Raw genomic sequence first — 17606 nt, forward strand, 5'->3', positions numbered from 1 at the left:
CGGTACGCCGGCAACAGCAAAAAGCACAACCGGACAACACAGGACGCACCCCCCGGCCAAACCAATCAAGCACCAATACCCCAAGAACCCCTCCGGAAAGCAGCCGTCAAGACCGGCGCCAGGACAGTGAAAGGCTGCACACCTATAAAGCTACCACCAGTACCAAAGAGCAGGAAACTGAACCGAAGGGGCTACCACAAACTGAGGGGAAGATAAGAAGGCACCCTGAACAAGGACCAGGATGGCTCAGGCGACGCATGAGCAGGCCGGAGGGGAAACAAAACACGAGAAAATGTAAGAAACGTCACACTGTCTCCAAGACGAAGCTCGCAGGTGGGACACCGTCAACAAAGCCACCTGAACACCATAGAGATGGTGACACCCGCGTCAAAATACCAGACGCGAAGAGCCAAGGAGAAGGCCGAACCAGTCACGGACAGGACCGATTCGGCCTGCCGAAAGAGGCGAAGCCTCAGGAAAAACGCCCCGGGTACGGACACCTAGCAAGCAGCGTCTGAAAAGAAGGCCGGGCCGGCCACCAAGGAACCATAAGGACTGTTCTCGTGGGAATGGGCTGCAACCGAGCCAGAACCCGAAGCAATAGCTGGACCGGGAGAAGAGGAACAGGTACCCCCACCTCGACCAGTCCTGCCGAAAGCCTCCACCGTGAAGTCCTCGCAAGTGGGAAGGGCGCCACAAAATGGGCGACGCCTAGACCACGCCGACCCGAAGACGTCCATGGCCAGGAGTCCATATGCCCGACAGAGCCAACAAAACGAATCGGCGACGACTGGCCAACCCACGAAGAGGAATGAACCGAGACACCTGTCCGCCAGGACGCAGGACACACCCCGGACACGAACCACACGGTTAGCCAAACCCCTGTGGTTCCGGCAAGAACCACCAGAGAACAGTCCAAACAGAGCAGAATGGTAGAGTATCTAGTGACCCAAACACTCCGAAGTGCAAACCAGACAGCCATGAACACCTGAACCGTGCTGTGAGCCCGACGGACAGAGACTCCATCAACCTCGGCCGACCTGGTGAGCACTGGCCACAAAGCCCCAGCCGAGAGACGACCCGTCCGTGAACACATCGAGCGAAGGCTCGGGAAGGTGCCAAGGCACGGAACCCCGAAAACCCCAAAGAGGAAGCTCGTGACGCAGCACCAACACAAGATCCCCGGAGGAACCCAAGGAATGCAAGAGGCGGAAGGGGAGTCTCCGCAGGAACCAACCGACGCCGTAGCCAAACCCGACTCTGCGGGCAGACAAGCACGCCGAAGTGCAGACTCCCGCACAACCGCCCAAGCAACCGCTGAGCAACCCGGGACCCCCTCCTGAACAGCCAAAGGCGGGACCACAGCCGCAGTAACACTTCTGGAGGGAAGACAACGAGGGGCCCAAGAGCCTTGAACAAGGCCCAGGTCCGAACCCGGGACGGAAACAGATGGATAAACCTCCAGATCACCAGGAAACCAAACCCGGCTATCTGGAAAGAACCATCCCCTGGCGAGCAGACAAGCGGACTGACTGGGAGCCCACACCAGCCAGTCGTCGATGTAGGCCAGACACCGAATCTCAGACTCAGACAGGGCACTAAGATCCGGTAAAGATGCAAAGAGTATACGAAGTGCCCATTACAAAATAGGGAAGGCAATAAAAACCTGAAGCCCCACCACCAACCGTGCTAGCCCCAGAAAAACTGGAGAGGAACGTGCCAAGAAGTGACCTGGAGGTCCAGGGCCACCTCCATGCACCCGGCCCTAACAGAATCCGAACAGGAGACAACAGTCCTCCGAAGAGGGCAGAGGATCCAGGGCGCAGACTGAAGAAATCCAGAAGAACTGCAGACGGGAAAAGCTCATGACTGCAAAGAGCAGACGGGAAGCCCAGAAGGATGGGGCGGATCGACCACGCCCCACGCACCCATGAAGAGGAAATGACGAAGCGCAGGGGAAGAAGCCCACCCCGCCAGCTCTGAACCCCCCCCAAGGGGGAGAAGCCGTCCTCCGACGCCAGCAGAGGCCGGAAGACAACCCAAAGCGCCCACCAACAGCGGGACCAAGCGAGAGGCAACAGAGCAAGCTGCTCCCCCAGCGCCCAGTCAACAGAGAAGGGAACAGAACCCCTTCCGAAAGAAAAAGTACACTACCGAAGTCATGAGGAGAGACTACGGGAATGAAACCACACTCGCTGGAAGATGAAGGGAGGGGAGACCTGATCACCACCTTTAAGATACCCAAGGGAATCGACAGGGTTGATAAGGACAGGCTATGTAACACAAGGGGCACACGCACTAGGGGACACAGGTGGAAACCGAGTACCCAAAAGAGCCACAGATAGAATTAATTTTTTTTTTTTTTTTTTTTTTTTTTTTTTTTTTTTTTTTTTTTTTTTTTTTTAGTGTCAGAATGGGAACGGGAAAGCACTAGGAAGTAATGTGGTGACTCCACACACAAGTAACGAGGCTGACCCCCATACAATGTCACGTGTAGACATGACAGAGCCCAAGAGGCACAGGAACCTATACACCTGTTGATAGACGGTTGAGAGGCAGGACCAAGGAGCCAGAGCTCAACCCCCACAAGCACAACTAGGTGAGGACATATATTGTAAAAGCACAAGTCGCCGACTAGTGGCAGAGAGCACTATGCCGGCCAGGCAAAGAAGGCACAAAACTGCATCAAAAGGCCCACCTCGACAGCAAAACTACAAAGTCCCAGCACAACCACAACATGTGCCAAGACCCAAAAAGATCAGTCTGCAAGCCAGGAAGACCCCGGAACCCCAAAAGGCAGAACCGGGTCACACGAGGAAACAAAGTCCCCTGAACCCACAAAAGGGGGCCCAAGAGGAAGAAACCTCCAGAACGAAACCAAGGAACCCAAAGGAACCCAGAATCGAACCAGGGGGAGCCCAAACCACCACATTTGCCGGCGGAGAACACCACTGAAAGGCAAAGCACAGCCCCCAGCAGAACGTCCTGGGAAAACGGTCCCAACAGACTGAAAACCGAGGGGCAAGGTGTGGGAGCAAGCATACCAGCCATGGGCACTGAGCCTAAACCCATAGGCTCAGACCCAAAATCAACACCCAAACGTTCCCAGAGGAACAGGCAACGGCAAGAAAACACCAGAAAAACAAAGAAACGACAACAGGAGAACAAAAACCCTGAAAATTTTTTGAAAACTCACCAGAGACGCTCGCTCGCACTCCCAGGCGCATGTAAACAAACCGCAACGCCGCCCTGGTGGCCACGCCGTGAAACCGGCAGACGAAAATGGCCGCCAGCAGGGGCTGTGACTGACGCTAAATAAACAAAAACACGCCAGTAAATGTGGGAAGCTAGCAGACTGGATGGGCGAAAAACGTCGCCCAACAGCAGAAAAACCCCTGAAGGGGCAAAACCGCCCCAGAACTGCTAGCAGGCAACCCCCACAGCCCCGGGAACCAACAACAGAGGCCCCGGGGCAGAGCCGTCCTCCAAGCCCTCCGCCCTTAAAGAAAAGCAAGAGTCCATGGGAAAGGCAACAAGAAAGGGCCGCTGGTAAGACCCAGAAGCCTTGGCAGGAGGCACAGGCTCAAACCTCCGTCCCCAACCCGAACGGGGCAGCCCCCGAAAACCGCCCGAGTCTCTGCCGCAACTAAACCCCGCCCCGACCCCGAAACCCGCAGATGGTCCGGAGCCGGGAACATGGAGAGAAAGGGGCGAGCAGCACCTAACCAAACGGGGCGGCCACGGGGCACTCGAGTGGGAAACCAACCTAGCATGTTGCAGCAACCTAACCTAGCTTGCAACATGGATGCCGCCTGTACTCTGAACAGTAATAACATCAGGAGAGTACTGGAGAACAAGCAGAGAATCACTCGCAAGACTCCGGGTCAAGGTGTCAGCGACCCAACAGGCAGCACGACGGAGGTAAAAATGGCGACTGTCACCCGGAGACAAGGTAACAGCAACCAACGATCCCGTACAAGACGGGTTGGAACCCGGAAGACACATTCAATGGTCCCCCGAGCCCAGACAGGGGTTTCCAGGGCCCGTAGGGTAACAACTACGGGAAGCCCGGGCAAGGTGTTGCTAACCGGTTAAGAAACCCAAACATAACAAGAGGGTAGATTATAGCACTGAAAACCCCTGAGACGTGTACAAGCACGGGGGCCAAGCAGAGGGCCGCCAAACACTACCAGTGGAACTATAACCACCTTAGGCAGACCCCCACCAGGCAAGAAAATGAAAAAAGAAAAACCCCGCAAAAGTACACCGTCTCCAGAGGCAACAGAAACCGGCCGCCGCTTAGGTGGCAGGCTGCGCAACACCTTGACGCCCTAACCAGCACAATACCAATCCCTACCCAGGGCCAAACAAGGGCCCCAAGCCCCAGCTGGCCCCAAGGGCGAGGCAAATGCCGAGCAGCAAGAACCTCTACGGGAATGGTTCCCGAACGCCCCAGGGAAGATAACCCTGTTACGCAAGGGCAGTACTCACAGGGCGCTTAGGGAAGTCAGCCACTAAGCACATGCAGCCCCGGCACTGATGAAGTACTCCTGGCCACCGCACAACACAACACACGGCAGTGAACGCCACACAAGGCAAACACCGCCTAGGAAACCGAGGCCAGAGAAGCGTCAATCCCGGTTGACATTAGCGAACGAACTGGAGCTTGGCAGCCGGCGCGGTAGGTCCGGGGCTCCCCCCTCCCCCTCCCAGGGTGGGGAGGGCTGCGCGGACGATCGGCGCGGCAGTAAAGTGTGATGTTTGCTTGTTTGCTAGTTTCCTTGGGATTGTAGGGAGTTTTCTACCTCTCTGTTCGGTTTTTGTTGTAGTTTCTTACCATGTGGGGTTTGTTTTGTTACGCCTACCTTTCTGGGTGCCTAACCCCAGTCGATGGCAGATAAGGAAAACCCCCAACCATATGGGGTTTTCCAGGGCCATTGCTCCCTGAAACCTCTCTGAAGGGGCCAGGTTCTGGCGCTGGTCCCTGGTAGGTCTGAACTCCTTAGCTAATGTCCCGGTCTAACATAATATACATTAGCCCGATAAGCTCCAGGGAGCCGTAGGGGCTCCCCACAGAAAAAAAGTGTTTTTCCATCTTGTTGACATGAGCATGTTGAACTGCTATAATTTGTATCTGGTGAAAACTGGACGTAAACCTATTTTCCGTTCATTTGCTTTTACACTTGCAACACAGTTATTAGCAAATTTTGGTAAAGATGTCCCTGGCATACAAAGACTAATCATGAACCTAGTGTTGCAGCATGATGCAACACCCAGGCTCGCTCACATAGATGCCTTTCAGCAACACAGACTAAAGAATTTGCCACCAGCTGGAATGCGTGCAATAGGCCAACGTGCATGCATAGTATGTAAAACAACAAGATGGAGTGAACAGAAACGTAAAATGGTGCAAACATGGTGTGAAGGGTGTGCAGTTGCATTGTGTGCTGTCGACTGCTTCAACGACTACCACTCACTCCAAGAATTCTAAATGTGCAATAATAGTGCAGAAACCTGTACATAGTGCGTGCTAGTGTGTACATATAAAATAATGAACATTGTGATTACATAATATAATTGCGTAATGGAAAACAATTGTGTGCGCACGTGTATACTCGATGTATGCAACATTTATTGACAATAGCTGTGATGTAACGAACAAATCCACAAGGGCCGTGACCAGGATTAGAACCCGCGTCCAGGAGCATTCCAGACACTGCCTTAAACGACTGAACTACGACAGGGTTAAAAAAAAAAGAGTTGAAACCGAAGTTCTACTGAACTTACTGGATCCCGTAGCCTCTCCGAGGCACAAACCAGGATTTTACACAACTCCCCCCTGCACCCGAGCTATGTTAATAGATGTAAGGACAAAGAGGGAGAACGGCCTATTGACATGGCTCGGGTGCAAGGGGGAGTTGTGTAAAATCCTGGTTTGTGCCTCGGAGAGGTTACAGGATCCAGTAAGTTCAGTAGAATTTCGGTTTAAACTCTTTTTAACCCTGTCGTAGCTCAGTCGATTAAGGCAGTATCTGGGATGATCCCGGACACGGGTTCAAATCCTCGCCACAGCCCTTGTGGATTTGTTCATTTGATGCATCACGTTAGTGTGATCTCTGTGTGTACTGTGATGTAACATTATGTGCAACACAATTAGTGACTAATATTGCAAATAATACAGGCTTAGACACTGTAAATAATGACACGAAAATAAATTTGTGGCAACTCTGGCTGCTTGAAGACCAAGCGCGAAGCCTCCAGGACGCACCGTGCATGAGCGAACATGCAAATCATGAAGTCATCACCCATCTTGTCGACTCAATTACGTCGCGGGTAAGTACAATTTATTTTTTTTTCCCCGTGATCAGGGAACACGACTTAACAGGTTTGGAAGAAATTTTTTTTTTTTTTTTTTATGCACCTGTGGGTGACAAATGCTAAATAGCCAGGCGCCATTTAAGGGTTAAAGTAATGTCTGTGCGAGTTTTGGTACGTCAAGTAAATTACAGACTGTTTTCCTGTGCCTCTTGGGATGTGTTAGCAAAGTAGGATGTAGTTTCAATTTTGATTTCAATACGTGACTTAAAATAATAGTGTTTTAATGTAATTGTGTTTAGATATCTGTTCCCCCCTTTTTGTTATCAATGCTGATTTATGGCTGTCTGTGTGGTATTTGGACAATTTTTCCCTCCGTGTTCTCCTCCAGTAATGAGTACTAAAGTTACCTTTGAATCTCAATCAGTTAAGTAAAGATTACATCTTTAATTCCCAAGCATTTTCCAAGATAACTTGCCCCTTGAGTTCCATGATTATTGATCATGGAACTTATAGGAACTACTTCATGTTCATGGAACATGGAACTACTTCCCCTTTCCTTCCTGGGGAAGTAGTAATTTAGACACATTCAAATGGTTAGGGAGGTGGTGGCAGTTTTTAATGAGTGTTTAATTATTAGTTTTAAATTAATAATCCCTATTCTTGTCGATTCCTCGCCATTTAATATTCCAACTCATATTCGCAGTAACTTAGTGAGGGGTCATACTGAGCTGTAAACAGTGTTAAGTTGGGGTATTGAGTGAAGAGAAAGAGTAGAGAACAGGTAGGGTTGTTACAAGATTCTCGAGATCAACTAAACCCTACCCCGACTCTGAAACCCTCAGACGTTTTGGAGCCGGAAGGGGGGGAAAACACAAGGACAAACCACAGTAGGGGAAGGACAAGGGGGCCCGAACTTAACCAAAGTTAAAGCGACCAACCCCCGCAAGTCCGGGTCCCTATAACTAAAATGGGGCAGCCTTAGAGCTTCCAGGTCAGCAACCAACCTAGCGCACTACAGCAACCTAAAACAAGCGTACAACGACTGAGCTGCTTGCACCCAAATAGCCATCAGTGGACTGGGTGTACCGAGTCACAAACAAGCAACAAAACTCACAGGACTCTGGGTCGAAGGTGTCACTAACCCAGCAGGCAGCATGACGGAGGCATAAACGAAGACAAAGGGGGACCGAGCAACTCTCAAACTCTCCCACAAGGCCAAGGGGAAACCCAGGTGTCACATCCCTCGGATCCACGCACTTCCGCGGGGTTTCTCAGGGTCCTGAGATGGAACTCACGCTCAGGGAAGCCCAGGCAGGGTACTCCTAACCGGCTCTCAATATTACCAACAAACTACTAAAGCTGCTCCCCCGGGACATGTACACTCACTGGGGGCCAGTGGGGGACCACCAAAATACAACAGGGTGAGACCAAACCAAGGGGCAGACCCCCTTCCCCACTGGCAAGAAAACAAAAACATAAGAAAATCCCAGCTAGAGGACAACGTACCCAGGCAGAACAGAGCTGGCTGCTTTAAGAGGTGACAACTAGCTGCACAGTATCCTGCACCCCAACCAGTGATGAATACTAACCCCTACCCAAAAGCGAAAAGGAGCGAAGAAAACACCTCAGCTGACTCCATGGGCAGCCAATCACCGAGCAGCAAAAAACGTACGGAGGTAGCCCCACAAAGTGACTTGTGAAAGGTGGCCCCCAAACCCAAGGATAGTACTTACAGGTTACCTAAGGAAGGTGACCCTAGGCGCATGCAGCCCGAGTACTTGTGAAATTACTCCTGGTTCGTACACCATCAGACAAGAAGCACCACATAACAAGGCACAGAGCTTGAAGACAGAAAAACAGAAGCCAGAGTCACACGACCATTGCCAATCGCATCAACCAAAGAACTGCGGGGTGGATAGCCAGTGTGAGGGTCTGGGGCTCCCTTCCCCCCTCCCAGGGAGGTGGGAGGGTTGCGCAGACAATGGCGTTGTGACGTCATACTCATTTGCGTGTTTTCACTTTGGAAGTTCCGTCTACTAGTTTGTCTTTCAGTAGCAATTTCTTAATCAGAATAGGGGTTTGCTTTGGAGCGCTTACCTTTCTGGATGCCTGACCCGGTCGATGGCAGACATAGAATGCTTCCAACCACTCAGGGGTTTCTATAGGCCATTGCTCTTCGTGCCTCTTCCGAGAGGGCCAAGTTCTGGCTCGTAGGCCTAGAACTCCATTTACATACTGATGCCAAAGTTTAATATATTCATATCAACTTGGAAAGCTCCTGGGAGCCAAAGGGGCTCCCCCCCCCCAGAAACTACCCTGTACACCACTGGCCAAACACACAACAAAATTACAATACTACATTGCAACAATGTTCAAACAAGTTGTAACAACTATCTGACAAGATGTAACAACTTTGTAACAGGTTGTAACAAGATAACAATAGGAACTGTTAGGGTGTGTGTTTGCAGGGCAGTCACTAACACGGACTAGCCAGCAACTGCCACCTTAAACCCAGTTCATCCAAGTGAACAAGGGAAAGTTGAAAATGTTATCATGGAGCAAACACTAAAGCCTGGAAACCTTATAATTGCATTAGCCTCTGCAACGCTGCATAGTGTGCTTGATGGATGCCTGGCACAAAATGAGGACTGCCACTACCCGTGACCCCGGTGGTATTAGCTAGTGCTGTTGTCTGGCTGTGGTCAGTGTAAGGGTAGTTATTTATGTTCAGTAGTTTTAGAACAATAATTAACAATCTTAGTAGTACCAATGAAGACTGGAAGGGGTTTTGAGTAGCTTTATAAATTCTTTGTCATAGAGAGCCAATATTCTTTGGCATATTGAGGTAAGGTTACAACTGTACTCACCACACCGGAACCCGGAAGTAGGCCCGGAACTGAGAGGATTGAGCTATGAGGAAAGGCTAAAGGAGTTGAACCTCACATCCCTGGAAAACAGAAGAGTAAGGGGAGACATGATAACAACCTACAAAATTCTCAGGGGAATTGACAGGGTGGACAAAGACAAACTCTTCAGCATGGGTGGGACACAAACAAGGAGACACAGGTGGAAACTTAGTACCCAGATGAGCCACAGAGACGTTCGAAAGAATTTTATTTTTTTCAGTGTCAGAGTAGTTAATAAATGGAATGCACTAGGAAGTGATGTGGTGGAGGCTGACTCCATACACAGTTTCAAATGTAGATATGATAGAGCCCAGTAGGCTCAGGAATCTGTACACCAGTTGATTGACAGTTGAGAGGCGGGACCAAAGAGCCAAAGCTCAACCCCCGCAAGCACAATTAGGCGAGTGCCTAATTGGACACCACGAGCGTAGCTCTCATCCTGTAACTACACTTAGGTAATTACACTTAGGTAATTAGGTAATTACCTAGTTGTGCTTGCAGGTGGTCAAGCTTTGGCTCTTTGGTCCCACCTCTCAACTGTCATAAAATCAAATCAAGGAGCAAGGAACCTTGCTCCTGCACTGCTGAACAAACCCATCTGAAAAGTTGTGTCATGGTCGGGCCTGAAGTCTAATAGGACCTGGAATGCAATGATTGACCAAAGCAGACCCATGGCTATGGCTCAGTGCAGCAACCAATGTGGCCTTGGTCAAAATAATTGAATAAAAGCTTCATCTAAAAATAGTTTGGAGTGTACTCACCTAGTTGTGCTTGCGGGGGTTTGAGCTTTGGCTCTTTGGTCCCGCCTCTCAACCATTAATCTACTGGTAATTACCTAAGTGTAGTTACAGGATGAGAGCTACGCTCGTGGTGTCCCGTTTTCCCAACATGTACAGATTCCTGAGCTTCTCAACCACCATAATAATAATAATAATAATAATAATTTTATTTAGGTAAGGTACATACATAAAGAGATTTTACAAAGTTTGTTGGCTTTATAGATAGAGCTAGTACATACAATGCCTAAAGCCACTATTACGCAAAGCGTTTCGGGCAGAAACGCTTTGAAACGAAACCATCATATCTACATTTGAAACTGTGTATGGAGTCAGCCTCCATCACATCACTTCCTAGTGCATTTCATTTACCAACTACGAAAATGTTCTTTCTAATGTCTCTGTGGCTCATATGGGTACTCAGCTTCCACTTGTGTCCCCTTGGGCATGTACCATCTATGTTAAATAATCCATCCTTGTCTATTCTGTCAATTCCCCTGAGATTTTGTATGTGGTGATCACGTCTACCCCGGGCTCTTCTGTCTTCCAGCGACGTGACATGCAGTTCCCTTAGCCTTTCCTCGTAACTCATGCCTCGTAGTTCTGGGACTAGCCTAGTGGCATACCTCTGAACTTTTTCCAGCTTCATTTTGTGCTTGACAAGGTACGGGCTCCATGCTGGAGCCGCATATTCCAGGATTGGCCTTACATACGTGGTATACAAGGTTCTGAAAGATTCCTTACACAGGTTTCTGAAGGCAGTTCTGATGTTAGCCAGCCTCGCATATGCCGCCTATGTTATTCTTTTGATGTGGGCTTCAGGAGACAGGATTGGGGTGATATCAGCTCCTAGATCTTTCTCTCTAGAAAGCCCACATCAAAAGAATGACATCGTTGTGAGAAAGCTAATGTGCCAATTGTCAAGTTTTCCTCAGTAGAGACTTGAACTTTGGTAGATTAAGGTACTAAACCACAAGTATTCTGAGAATTTAATGATATACCATGCATTAACATACAAAATTTAATTGTGTATTATGGATAATTTTTTATATGCCCACTGTATCTTGATACAATCTGGTGAAGCAAATACATGTTTAGTTTAACTATAATGGTGTTCATTGCAACTATTCTTATAACTAACCAATTCCTTGTGAAACATTCAATTTCTAGTAAATGAAGATTCCATTTAAGTGAGACATTACTGAATATTCATATAAACTAGTGAAAGGCTTGCAGGAACTAGATAAACACAGTAACAACAACCCTCGTGTTCCTCACCAAGTTTATCTCGACAGTACAATAAGATTTTCTCATGATAAATGTTATATTTTATTCCTTTTACAATATCTAAAATCATACACTGTACAAATTAATATTCTAAGCACATTGTACCATACTAAACAAACGACATACATACCCTGACTAGATCACGGACCAGCTTCATTCTCTTCAGCAATAAACACACAACAATAAATCGAGCATAGTACCGAAGCTTCTTGACCATTAAATCTGACCTGCAATAAAAATACACACACACACTTCATCATTAAATAAGAGTGAACAATTTCATGACCTGTACTTCCAATACAAACACACACATGAAACATGATGGTTGCATTCTACATAAATTGGTTTTGTCAGGTACAGGAAACCTGTGTACTAAATACATAAATGTTGCATTGAGGTCCCTTAAAATCAAACTACTGACCCTTTTCCAGGATGCAACCTTGCAACAGTTGCCTAACTCTTGGGCAACTGAATAACTAGCATTAACTATTTACTGCTAGTTAAACAGAGGCATTGGGTGAAAGTTAATGTGCTTGGCGAGGTAAAAAAAAAATTGCAAAATATACAGAATGATACTTTATATCAATACCATGTTCAAAACTATTATTCATGAAATTATTATTTGACATTTAGCTGATGCTATAATTTGGTTGAAGCTGTAGATGAAACAAACCAGCACTGAATGTAATTAAATATCTCTTTCCAATGGGTCCTTGGTGGGTCCTTGGAGCTCACTACCTGACAAACTCCACCCAATTCAATCTATTCCATGCCCTTGTAAGTCTTATACAAGTCCACCAAGGACCAGAGACAAAAACCTGGCCCCCTCTAAAAGAGATACAAAGAGCACGGGATCGTAGATCACCTTAACTAAGAAAAGCAGCAGAAGACCAAATACAAGGTATCATTTGGGAGATGAAATACTTCAACAGTCAGAGAGAGAGAAAGACCTGGGGGTTGATATCGTGCCAGACCTGTCCCCTGAAGCTCATATCAAGAGGATAACATTAGCAGCATATGCCAGTTTGGCTAACATAAGAACGGCCTTTAGAAACTTGGGTAAGGAATCTTTCAGAACATTATATACCACATATGTCAGACCAATCCTGGAATATGCGGCTCCAGCATGGAGTCCATATCTAGTCAAGCATAAGACTAAACTGGAAAAGGTTCAAAGGTTTGCCACCAGACTAGTATCCGAGCTGAGAGGTATGAGCTACGAGGAGAGACTACGGGAATTAAACCTCACTTTGTTGGAAGACAGAAGAGTTAGGGGGGACATGATCACCACATTCAAGATTCTCAAGGGAATCGACAGAGTAGCTAAAGACAGGCTATTTAACACAAGGGGCACACGCACTAGAGGACACAGGTGGAAACTGTGTGCCCAAATGAGCCACAGAGATATTAGAAAGAACTTTTTTAGTGTCAGAGTGGTTGACAAATGAAATGCATTAGGAAGTGATGTGGTGGAGGCTAACTCCATACACAGTTTCAAGTGTAGATACAATAGAGCCCAATAGGCTCAGGAACCTGTACACCTGTTGATTGACAGTTGAGAGGCGGGACCAAAGAGCCAGAGCTCAACCCCCGCAAGCACAACTAGGTGAGTGCAACTAGGCGAGTATACACACACAGAACAGTGTGAGGAACAGGACCTAGAAACAGTAAGAATAATGCCCACACGAAAACTGAACCCGTCCCTGAACCAATAATGAATAGGAACATGCCACCAGGTAGCCCATCCTCCTGTTTAGGTTGTGCTTACAGTAACAATGAAGACTCGTACATACATACATTGACATAAGAGGCAATTATAAAGTACAAGTTGGTACTATTGAATTTGGACAAACCAGAAAAGTTTTTGTACTGATGTTGCAAAGAAAACTTTACCTAATCTTCCTAAGGCTAATACACTATTTGAGGCCTACTGTGGTTCATATATATGCTATAATAGGCCTAGAAATAATTAAGTTTGGTTTTAGCTTTATTTTTTTGGACACACTAAAGTGAATAGTACAAAATTCTACTATCTAATTGTCTATTACATCTATAAATGTACGATGGTCCACAAAAAAGTACAAAAAGTACAAAGTTATGAAAAGTAGTATCTAAACAGAATGATGCATTGCAGTAAGCTTCCCGATGGTCCAGGGACACCATCCAGGAATGCTTCTTCATAACTAAGCACACCTCAGCTAAGGTGGTTATATGGAAACTTGGACAAGGAATGAAGTGATTGAAAATGTACCAAAAGGACCAAAATGTATTGTACATCCAAAAACTCATGTATGGGGACGGAACCAACTAGGACACCCACCCACCACATTGGCATCAAGCCACAATTTGTGTATATGAACAAATCTGGCACATAAAATGGCAGCTGGTTGATAAGCAGCTTATAGATGGAGATTTGAAAAATATAACATCCCAATGACCACAAATGTCACAGGGTTCAGGGTGAACATATACCCCACCCAACAGGCAGCACGACAAAAATGGAAAGAACGGCCATCGGAATACATCAAAACTGAGGCACATCCTTCAAAGAAACACCCTGTGATGGCAGGTCCATATTTTTATTTATTTATTTATTTATTTATTTATTTTTTTATTTATTCATATATACAAGAGTTGTTACATTCTTGTACAGCCACTAGTACATGTAGTGTTTTGGGCAAGTCCTTAAACCTATGTTCCCTGGAATACGATCTCAGCAAAGAATCGTTTTTACAACCAAGTACCCATTTTAATGTTGGGTTAAACAGAGGCTACAGTTAAGGATTTGCACCCAGTAAATCCTCCCCGGCCAGGATACAAACACAGGACAAATCGCTTGCGACATGCCAGGCGAGTGTCTTACCACTACGTCACAGAGACTGCTAAAAGACTACTTTTAGACTGCTCTAAGTCTAAAAGATTGCTATAAGGAGATATGTTTTGATTCATCTCATTTTTATGGTGTCCTTTTCTTAGTTAAGGTGATCTACAATCTCCTGCTCCTTGCACCCCTGTAGAGGGGGTCAAGGTTTTGGCCTCTGGGTCCTGATAGGCTAATACTGTATATAACTTGCAAGAGCCTGGCATGGATTGAATTGGGTGGAGTTTACTTGGTAGCAAGCACCAAGCAGCCACTATAGAAGCCCTCGCAAAAAATTATTAATTGATAAGACTTACATTTGTACAGAGCGATCATCTTTGCTCGTTCTGCTGTAGTATGCTCTGCCTCTGATGGCCGCATAGAAAGAAAATGCTTCATTCAGGTAGTTTGTCTCACTTGTTCGCAGGCTGTAGGAAAAAAAAAAAAATGAAGCAAGATATGGCAACATCAATTTAATTGAAGAGCACTAAAAGGTTATTCATATGTCTCTCTCGATAACCTACTAAAATCTTCCATAATCAACCAACAATCACTTCTACTGAAACTCCCTTGAAATCTCTCTTCACATATTTGACTGTGCTTAACAGTACAGTCACAAGACACAGTTAAACTTTCATCCTCCACAACCTTATGGTAAATATGACGAAGATAAATGTCATAGACATTTTAAGATTTGAGAATGCAAGCTAACCACAGCAAAATATAAAATTTCATCAATACTTTAGGCAAACACCAATTACAAAACACATTAATGTATATATAGTATCATTAATAACAACTTGCCATCCACCATTCTCAGTATAACAGTGAACAGAAAAACATGCATAATCATTTATTTTTATTAACCGATTCTAATTTTTTTTAAACAAGTCACTTAATTATTTAGTTCTGAAGCTAAACTATCACAACTGTATATGAAAAAACCAGCTTTGAATGTAATGAAATGCCATTTTCTGGGTGAGCCCCAGAAGCTCCCTGGAGCTATCAGACTGATATACTGGGGCTTCAGACTGATTAGTCTGGGGCATTAGTCCCATAGTCTCCGGAGTCCCGGAGACTCCGCGCCAGCTACTCATACTTCCAGTTTGGAGGCTGACCATCAAAAACAAAACCGCCAACCAGAGGCAGAGGGGGTGCCAGGGAGCCTCCGGACTCACCCAGAAAAATGCATTTCATTACATTCAATGCTGGTTATCTGTGGGGAGCCCCTCCGGCTCCCTGGAGCTTCCTAACTAATGACAAGTAAAAGAGGGACTTACCCGAGAGGTGGCCGCCTCACGCACATCAAATCTAATTTGAGACAACTGACTACAACCTGCAATCCAAAGCAACTCACAAACGACCGGGACCAGGAATATTGACCAGATAACGGGCGGTGAGGACCCTATTCGACCTCCAAAACCTTCATGCCAGAATGTCAGCCCAAGACATGCTGCCGAACACAGCATCCAGAGCAGCAAACCTACGAACGTTATGGGCACAAAGCCAGACTGCAGTCTGGCTAGACTTAATAACCCTGCAGACGACCAAGGAGACATGAGCCCTGGAACAGGGAACAAAGGAAACTGGATCAACCCAAAGCGTGTCCCCGGCCACAAAAGTCGAAGCGTGCAGATAACGGCGAAGAACCGCAACCGGACACAACACATGATGCCCCTCCAGCCTAATCAACTAAGCATCAATGACCCAAGGGCTCATCCGGAAGTCCACCTTTTCGTTCTTTGCCAGAAAAGGAGACAAACTGTACATTAACAAACGGACCTCCAAAACCGCGAAAGGGCTGACGAGCAGAGCAGGCATTGTGCTGACCAGACAACGCCAGCTCTGAAAGTGGCACCAACGCCCACCCCAACTGAAACAACCCCGTGCCCTGGCACGACCCTCCCGAGAATGGCCACCCCAGAGAAGCAACAAATCCAACATAGGACGACAACTAGACAAGGCCACCCACAGAAACTGAGTGACAGCAGCTTCCACAAACAGCAACGAACAAAAAACCAGCATCGAATGTAATGAAACGCCCTTTTCTGGGTGAGCCCCGGAGGCTTCTTGGAGCTTATCGAGCTAATGTATGTTATATTAGACCGGGACATTAGCTAAGGAGTTCAGACCTACCAGGAACCAGTGCCAGAACCTGGCCCCTTCAGAGAGGTTTCAGGGAGCAATGGCCCTGGAAAACCCCTTTGTGGTTGGGGGTTTTTATTATCTACCATCGACTGGGGTTAGGCACCCAGAAAGGTAGGTATAACAAAACAAACCCCACATGGTAAAAAACTAAAACAGACAACCGAACAGAGGTAGAAACTCCCTACAATCCTAAGGAAACAAGCAAACATCACACTTTACTGCCGCACCGATCATCTGCATAGCCCTCCACGCCCCGAGAGGGGAAGAGGGGCCCCCAGACCTCATCATGTCGGCTGCCTAGCATCAGTTCGGAAGCTAAGCTTCAACCAACATGAAAAAAACGCCGACCAGTGGTAGGGGGGGTTGCCAGAGAGCCTCTGGGGCTCGCCCAGAAAATGGCGCTTCATTACATTCAATGCTGGTTTTCTGTGGGGAACCCCTACGGGTCCCTGGAGCTTCATACCCAAAGAGAAGGAAAAGAAAGGGCTAACCCAGGAGGTGGCCGCCACAAACTCCAAAACGCGAAGCCGAGACAACAGGCTGCAACCTGCGACCCAAGGCAACACAAGAACGCACAGGAGCAGACACGCACACAAAGAACGGGCAACCAGGAACATGTGCGACCCCAAAATCCTCGCGCCCGAAATGAGCCCTAGAGGTTACCAACACGGCAGCGAAAGCTGCAAACGTTTGAATGGCACAGGCACAAGGATAGACCGCAGGCTGGTAGACTTAAAAACTCTGCGGATGACCTGGTAGACCCTGAGCCCTGAAACACGGAACGAGGGGAACCGGATCAACCCAAAGCGCATCCCCAATCACAGTACACAGGTAACGGCAAAGAGCCGCAACCGGACAACACATGACGCACCCCCCGGCCGAAACAACCAAGCATCAATAACCCAAGGACCCCTCCAGAAAGCAGCCGTCTCGACCGTCGCCAGAAGGACGGAGAAAGGTTGCAAACGTACAAATCTACCACCAGTATCAAAAGTGCAGAAACCCCTGCACTGGAGGAGAGCCTGAAGCTTCCTGACCCGCAGAGGGCCATGCCAACAAAATATGGCCTATGAAAAACAATCTGGAACCGAAGGGGCTACCACAAACTGAGAAGAAGATAAGAGGGCACCCTGATCAAGGACCAGGAAGGCTCAGGCGATGCATGAGCAGGCCGGAGGTGAAACAAAACCCAAGAAAGCGTACGGAACGGGACGGATGGAACATCCACCCCAAACGCAAGCCGGAGCAGCTCTACCAGTGCTGCATGATAAGAGGCGACAGTAAGAAGCATTAAATAACAGTCCTGAAAAC

General features: G+C 47.4%; 1 protein-coding gene across 1 annotated transcript in view; it reads right to left on the minus strand.

The window, feature by feature from the left end:
- Nucleotides 1–17606, minus strand: part of LOC123757286 (protein SCAI) — a 179871-nt gene that overhangs the window by 119859 nt on the left and 42406 nt on the right. The window contains exons 3-4 of the mRNA XM_069324084.1: nucleotides 14465–14575; nucleotides 11418–11514 (exon numbers count right to left, since the gene is read on the minus strand). Coding sequence (XP_069180185.1) covers nucleotides 11418–11514; nucleotides 14465–14575 — 208 coding nt within the window. The remainder of the gene's footprint in view (nucleotides 1–11417; nucleotides 11515–14464; nucleotides 14576–17606) is intronic.

This window comes from Procambarus clarkii, chromosome 13 (assembly GCF_040958095.1).
Source record: "Procambarus clarkii isolate CNS0578487 chromosome 13, FALCON_Pclarkii_2.0, whole genome shotgun sequence".
Taxonomy (NCBI): Eukaryota; Metazoa; Arthropoda; class Malacostraca; order Decapoda; family Cambaridae; genus Procambarus; species Procambarus clarkii.